Source organism: Vipera ursinii (assembly GCF_947247035.1).
Source record: "Vipera ursinii genome assembly, chromosome: 1".
NCBI lineage: Eukaryota > Metazoa > Chordata > Lepidosauria > Squamata > Viperidae > Vipera > Vipera ursinii.
Window position 1 is genome coordinate 210,547,463 of NC_139512.1, and position 8,282 is coordinate 210,555,744.

General features: G+C 36.9%; 1 protein-coding gene across 3 annotated transcripts in view; it reads left to right on the plus strand.

Moving 5' to 3' along the window:
• Positions 1-7,918, plus strand: part of LOC310648691 (lipid droplet-associated hydrolase-like) — a 32,736-nt gene extending 24,818 nt beyond the window's left edge. For 2 of the 3 annotated variants that reach the window (XM_083376680.1, XM_083376681.1), the window contains exon 4: positions 6,563-6,859. In XM_083376680.1, coding sequence (XP_083232806.1) covers positions 6,563-6,810 — 248 coding nt within the window. In that variant the 3' untranslated portion in view covers positions 6,811-6,859. Of the gene's footprint in view, positions 1-6,562; positions 6,860-7,342 lie in introns of those variants that run through there. The other variant, XM_083376682.1, reaches the window with a different exon arrangement.
• Positions 7,919-8,282: the final 364 nt, after the last annotated feature.

The following is an 8,282-nucleotide window of genomic DNA, read 5'->3' on the forward strand; positions in this document are numbered from 1 at the left end:
AAACAGTAGAATGATGTGCTTTACCAAAAAGCTCTATCTTGGTCTCATCTGTCCACAAGATGTTTTCCCAGAAGGATTTTGGCTTACTCAAGTACATTTTGGCAAACTGTAATCTTGCTTTTTTATGTCTCTGTGTCAGCAGTGGGGTCCTCCTGGGTCTCCTGCCATAGCGTTTCATGTCATTTAAATGTTGACGGATAGTTCACACTGACACTGATGCTCCCTGAGCCTGCAGGACAACTTGCATTCCTTTGGAACTTGTTTGGGGCTGCTTATCCACCATCCGGACTATCCTGCGTTGCAACCTTTCATCAATTTTTCCCTTCTGTCCACGACCAGGGAGATTCGCGACAGTGCCATGGGTTGCAAACTTCTTGATAATGTTGTGCACTGTGGACAAAGGCAAATCTAGATCTCTGGAGATGGACTTGTAACCTTGAAATTGTTGATATTTGTCCACAATTTTGGTTCTCAAGTCCTCAGACAGTTCTCTTCTCCTCTTTCTGTTGTCCATGCTTAGTGTGGCACACGTAGACACACAATGCAAAGACTAAGTGAACTTCTCTCCTTTTTATCTGCTTTCAGGTGTGATTTTTATATTGTCCACACCTGTTACTTGCCCCAGGTGAGTTTAAAGGAGCATCACATGCTTGACACGATCTTGTTTACCCACAATTTTGAAAGGGTGCCAATAATTTTGTCCAGCCCATTTTTGGAGTTTTGTTTGACATTATGTCCAATTTGCTTTTTTTTCCTCCCTTTTTTGTTGTGTTCCAATACACACAAAGGGAATAAACCTGTGTATAGCAAAACATGTGTTCCTGCAATACTTTTCTGTGAAAAATACTTGATTTTCTGGAAAAATTTCTGGGGTGCCAACAATTTCGGCCATGACTGTATATAAGAAATTTTGGTCCTACAAAAGTTAATGAACTCCTATGATTCCTTGATACTGGCTATGTTGGCTAGGGATGCCACACTGAAAAGTCAATAACATGTGAAGGCTTGTAAGTTCTTCACCCTGATTTATCCCATTAACTTACTAAAATTTAAGGGTATACAAACCAGTTCAACTTCAGGAAGTTTTATACTTGAACCATCTCCCAGTTCTAATTTGAAATGGATGGTTTCAGCCATTCCAGAAGTGTTCTAAATTTGAAAAGAGCCTTTGCATCAAAATGAAAACATCTTGCAAAACCATTTGTAGAATGTTTGAAATAACCCATTTTGAGCTTAAAACATTATGAATTCAAAACCTTTTGCAAATGTCTACTAGAATTGTATAACTGTCTTTGCACATATAACACAGACCTTAGGCTTGTCAGCAAGAGTAGAATTAAGTTGAAGACTGCATAAATCAGTTGGTGTGATTTAAGGATAGCAGGTAAAATAAGAAGATTATCCAAAATAACACCAACATTACTTTTCTTGTATAAATTAAAAGATAAGCATAGAGGTTTACTCCTCTGTGATAATTCCCCTTGAACATATTTTATTTTGGAATCGGTGCAAATAATACTGAAACATTGCAATTTTAAAGTATGTTTGGTTTTGATTTGTTTCAAACAACCTACTTCTTAAATGACATACATATTCAGCAATATTAAACATTTATTTATTCATTCATTCGTTTATAGGGGGTGCGGTGTCTGAGCGGTTAAGACACTGGACTTGTCGATTGAAAAATTGGCAGTTTGAGACTCAAGTATTCTGTAAGTTCCTGTCCTTGCCCTAGTTCAGGGGTAGGCAACCTTGGCTCTTTTATGACTCGTGAACTTCAACTCCCAGAATGTTCCAAGCTGGCTCAGGAATTCTGGGAGTTCAAGTCCACGAGTCATAAAAGAGCCAACGTTGCCTTTCTCTGCCCTAGTTCCTACCAACCTAGCAGTTTGAAAGCATGCAAATGCAAGTAGATAAATAGGTACCACTTCAGTGGGAAAGTAACAGCATTCCATGCACTTCAGGATATAGTCATGCCAGCTGCAGGACCACAGAAGCATCTTTGGACAACACTGGTTCCCTTGGCTAGGATGAGCACTGATCTCTAGAATCAGATATAACTGGACAGGGGAACCCCTTTACCTTTTTACTTTTCATTCATTTGTACCCTGTCTTTATTATTTTCACAAATAACTCAAGGCAGCAAACATATCTAATATACCTTCCTCCTCCTATTTTTTCCATAGTAATTCTGTGAGGTGGGTTGGGCTGAGGGAGAGTAACTGGCCCAAGATCACCCAGCTCTGGTTATCTCTCTAAATAACTTGTGTGCAAATATACCAAGTACACTTTTTGCCCCCTTGCTTCATGCTACTGTAACTATAATATTCATTTTACTGTGGTTTATTTAAAATCACATTCTCTATATTAGGCAGCACATTGTGTTTACCAGTTTATTTTGCTAGTAATTTATGTAATTTGTAAAAATAAGTTGGCTGATCTTGTGTTAAAAGTAATGTTTCTTCTCCATTCTGTTCCCCACAAACACCCCGTATTTTTTTTGAGCAAGAATATGGATTGGAACACTTTTCTTTTTTTCAAATCTTGTACTACTTAGGCCTTTTATTATCCATATTTCTCTTAACTTTGGGCCTAGGTGTGTGTGTGTGTGTGTGTGTGTGTGTGTGTGTGTGTGTGTGTGTGAGAGAGAGAGAGAGAGAGAGAGAGAGAGAGAGAGAGAGAGAGAGAGAGAGAGAGAGAGAGAGAGACCGTGACTGTGTGTGTGCATGTGCATATTGTTTATGGATATTTTCAGCCTTTCACTCCATGACATAAGTTGTTCTCTAGCTGATACCATCACCCATTCTGTAATTGGATGCAGATGATATCCTAAGTAAGGGAAGGCTGAAAGAAATTTCTTCATGAATTTGAAGCTTGTGGAAAAGAAACATTTATATCTTCTGGTATCCCAGTTTCAGGGGGTTTTGTCACAGTTCACTGAGATGAGTAATACTGTGGTTTTCAATTTATATTCTTAACTCCCTCCTTGAGAAACAACAATGTGCATTACTTCCAAAACAGCGAACTAGAGATTTGAAAAGGCATTTTGTTTGGAGAGAAATCCCTAGAAGACAAATCATGTCCCAATTCATAGTTCATTTGTATGAACTATGAAGGGTATATAAGATGTCAGCAAGATGCTTGCTGACTTCTGGTGCTAAATGAATAAGAGAAGGGGGCTTCAACTAATTTGATATTCTGAATATTAGTGGCTGCCACACATGTGCTAAAGAATACAATACAAACTCTTTCCTATGCATTTGCACTAATCTTTACAGAAAATTAAAACTGTGGATAGGATCTAAACTACAATGCCTTCTGTGATCTCTTTTCCTGCTCTAGGTGTAGAAACACATTGATAGCTTTGCATTTGTGGTTTAAATGTAATTAAATTAGCTCAGTTTCACCTTGATGCTTTTAGCCTTTTCCTTTTTTCCTCTTTCCTTTAGGGTGGTGTATCTTTGTGTCTTTTTTCCCCAGTACAACATTTCCTCTATTTTAAGACGTTTTCCAACATAGCAAATGTTTTTTGAGTTCCATTTTACTCTGTATGTAAATTAAATAGATAGGATGACAGTATGCAATCATGACATAATCTTTTCTTGATTTTGAACACATTAGTTCAGGGGTGCCAAACTCGTGACATCACGTGACGTGTCGCGACGTATCATGACTTTTTCTCCATTGCCGGCAATGGGGTGGGTGTGGTTTTGGCATGATGCATCCGGCCCTTGGGCCAGCAGTCTGACACCTCTGCATTAGTTGAAGATGGGGTAGTCCACTAGGTCCATATTTTTAAAGACTATCCACAATTGTTTGTAGTATCCACAATCAAAGGCCTTATTATGCACAGGAAAGAAAGAAAAAAAAACCATTTCTTTTTCCTCTTCTATTTTCTATCAGATATTTGAAATGTGATCCTAGGTGTCTGTCGCTTTTCTGAGACCAGTTTCTGCTTCTATAAAAAATTGACAACCATTAGTTTTATCTTAACTAAATGACTTTTTAGGACCAGAGCAGAAAAACCAATATACATACTCGGGGTACATGAAGATACTACTTTCTATACCTTTATCGTAATCATTTTATTTAATTGTTAAATGAATAAGGAAAGACATGAGAAATGATCATAAACATGTCTTAAGTTTGGGTTACTTGAGAACTTCATATAATTCAGGACAATACTTTTCGTAGGATGAATTAGATGTTCAGCTTACAACACAATACTTGGCGATGGACTGGATGAAAAAATAACCAGAGCAACTTGGCCTAAAAATAGGCCTTCATCTGAAAACAATGCTTTGGCCTTAGGCCTTTGCTACAAAACTTTTTATTTTCCATTACCTGTATAATAAGTGAAAAAAAATAAAACAATTATTGGCAAAAGATTGCTTTCATCTTTTTTTTTTTTTTTGAGGAGGTAAAGAAGAGGGCACATGCCGTTTATTTCTGCCTTTCTCATTCTCCTTTCCGCCTCTTCCATTTTTAATTTAATAGCATAAATCATGGCAGGATGTTTCTAAGGACAGTTTACCAACAGTATTAATTGGCTTTCTCAAAGCTTTCTCTGTGGCCATCCCTGGTTTAATTTGTTTAAGATTTGAACAAAAGGCTAAACACTGAACACTAAACAATAAACAGTAGAAGATCCTGTTTCCTTGAAGCAATTATCATTTTATACCCAACAATTACTTTTTTGTGGCATTTTTTAAAAACAACTAATTATGCGGGGACTGTATGAGAGCACACTCAATAAGTGGTTCTTCATGTTCTCAGCATGGTGCCAAACACGTTACCATAGACAACCCTGTGCAATATAGCCTCTGAGAAACTTTAAATAGTGAATGTCATCCCGCCTTGACTGTCATCTGAGCAACTTACGAAGAGGAATACTAAACAGAAACAGATTCTCTTCTTTGTTTTTCTCTCTCCCTCTCATTGTTGACTGGATTTGAACCTGGATCTTAGTCTGACTTTCTGCTATTTACCACACCAGACGTAGTCTGTTAAAATGGAATGAAGGTTTGCCATAGAAGAGAATATTTGAATGAGATTTTTACAAGTATTTTTTTTAATATACTTTTACTTCATGGGGGAAATGACCCAGAGTGGAAAAATGCACTTGAAATTATATTATACAGTCAATGTCTCCAAGACCATGAGTATTTTATTTTATTTATTAGTTTTATATAGCTGCTCATTTCACATTGCAACACTGGGCTTGTACCCTGCATCCCCTGGAGTTTGGACATTTTTCCGAAAAACAAGAAATGTAGATTCTGAGCATAAGAAAATTGGCCACCCTTTCTTTAAAAACAGTTGGTTCTTAACTAAGTGCATATCTATCACAGGTGGCCTTCAGAAGTAGGCTAAGTAAGTCACTTAAATGTTCAGGTGTTTAAAATTTACTGTAAGTAATAAACATAATAATGAAATGCTTATGTTTATGATTTTCCTAGAAAAGAAAATTCCAGATTGTGTTTGATATAAAAGAAAGTTCTTTAGTGAAGTATTGGAGTGGGAAAATAAAGTACAAAAGATTGACAACCATTTAGGTCTTGAATAATATCAACATTTTCCAAACTTTTGATGGCTGAAACCAGTGCTTTTTTTGTAAAAAAAAAAAAAGTGCTGGAACTCATACATGTCATACCACCCGCCTTGCCTACCCTATAAGGCAGGGGTGTCAAACTCCCGGCCTGCGTCATCCGGAAGCCAGCAATGTAAAACTGTCCCGATACGTTGTGCAACGTCACATGACGTCGTGAGTTTGACATGTCTGCTATAAGGTTTACCTTTGTAGTTGGAAAAAAAACCCTTCAATTTTTAGTGTATCTAAAAGACTAGGATTTTGTTCAAGGCAACTCTAGAAAATCCACTGAAAAAAGGTGCCAGAACTCTGTTCTGGTGCGTTCTATGACAAAAAAAGCCCTGGCTGAAACATACTAATTCTCTGAATAAAATAAAATTTCTAAAATTGTGGGATTCCAATTCTTTAATAGAGTGGGACTTAAGATGCAAATGGTTAAGAGTCATCACTGTAAAGATAGTCTAGCAACATAATTCTTACTAACTGTTACCTGAAAAAATTCCGCTGCCTTTTGGTTTCAGGATTCAGTTTAAGATGCTGCCATTTTGTTGGCTTTTCTACTTTTTAAGATCAGCATCTATGGCTTGTTTTCTGTTCCTACAGGAAAAACAGAGATTGGGGATATTACAACAGGGTGTCCTTTATGGTAATTCTACATCTTTCTTTTGTCTTCCTTCAGGAATTCAGAATGGTCCCTTCTGTTAACTTTCTGGAAAAGCTTTTATATTATATTTGGTTAACTTTGCTGTATTGCAAATTTAAATAAGTTTTAATTACTGTTACTATTTTATTGGTAATATTCTATTTAGTACAAATAATTGAACAACATTAATTATCACTAAAAGAAAGTCTATGAGTATTCTTGGTAATTTCTGGATTATTTTGGAAAGCAGTTATAAAGAACAACAGTGAATGCAATGAATCATCTTCAAAGCAAAGGATATAATTTTATTATTTTTTGGTTGTTTATAGAGATGGTTTCAAATGACACTGATGATGTTTTTGGACTTCATGGGCAAGTTGAACACAAGTTGAACTTCCTTCGAAAGTATGTGCCAAAAGATGTCAAGCTCATACTTATTGGACACTCAATTGGCTGTTATTTTGCTCTTAAAATTATGAAGCACTCACCAGAACTGGAGGTATGTCAGAGATGTATAAACTTATTCAACATTTTCTTTCTCCAATCCCCCCATCCTAAATTGACCGTATTTGTATAACAATAACCTTAATTCTCAATCACAGAAGATGGCCCTGACAGGAAAGGGTTAATACACTTGTATTAACAATAATAATAATTATTTTTCTGTCTGGGAGATTCCAATCATCTATTTTTTTACTTTCTATTTGTGCTATAGAGGATGTAAACTCAGTTAATCATCTGCAGTCCTGGAGACCATGTTTCCTTCACCAAAATCGGTTCAAAACATTATTAAACTCTTGAATATGCATTGCTTTTTAACTAACACTTCTGCTAGGACTGGAATTGGGCAAAATTGATGATGAAGAATAAGAAAAATAGAACATTCTAACTTCCTCCACCTGAAGGAAGAGTCACAGATTGTAGAGAGGGGATTTCACCAAGCATCACAGTTATAGGAAAGAAAGTCTTAACTATCACAGAGGCAAGGAATCTAGTGGCTTCCACAAAGAGTAAGAGATGTGTGGTGGTGATTGGTGACTCCCTACTGAGAAGAAGAATCAGCAGTCTGCAGATCAGACATCCTATTAAAACAGTATGTTGTCCCCTAGGTATGAAGATCCAAGGTGTGAAACAGAAGCTGACCCAAGTAATCAAATCTATTAACCACTATTTCATGTTGAAACAAGTGAAACTGCCAGAGACAGCTTGAGAAGAATATTGAAAGATTATAAGACTTTCAAGTCTATGAGCAAAATAACTTGGGGCACAGGTGGTATTTTCATACATACTTCCAATCTGGAAGATATCTCGCTAAGGTTATCTGGACAGCTTTAAACTAAATTTGGAGGGGGGCAGTGTCATCTTTTCAACATAGACCAGACTAGGAAAGCAAAGTCAGGCAGGTCACCACTACTTTTTATTATAAAGATATAGAAATAAAATCATGAAAATCAGAATGCATTTCACATACACACAAGCAAAATTTGTAAGAACTGGTGAAGGTCATGTCTAAGACATTTTTTCAGATTACGGTTCTGCTCCCAGGCTCAGGTTTCTTTTATCTGACCATTATCCTGGTAGCAGCTTTTCCTCTTGTCCTCCTAGGCCAGTGTTTTATAAAGTACTGGCCTAAGACCCCTGCAGGTCCCCCAAGACTTTGTCTGGGGAGTCCACAAAATCAAATTATTTTCCAATCTATGTTGAAAAAGAATGCAGTATTAACATCCAGTCGAACAATTGTGAGAAGCAGCAGCAAATGCACCGATTTTAATTTTTAATGTGGTAAATATCAGGAAATAAAAACCATGCAAACAAAAGAGCTTTTGGGATTTACTGTGATTTTTTCAAAGTGGGGAGGGGTCCTGAGAGGAAAAGTTTAAGAAACATTGCTCTAGGCCACTCCCTCTGCCTATTATAGAGAGGAGGACCACTGCCTAGAATGGAGATAGAATTTCAAGATCATGGGAAGAGATAGTCCCAGTCTATGCTGTACTGGTCAGACTACACTTAGAAAACTGCTCCCTGTTGTGGAGACCACAATAAGAGAGA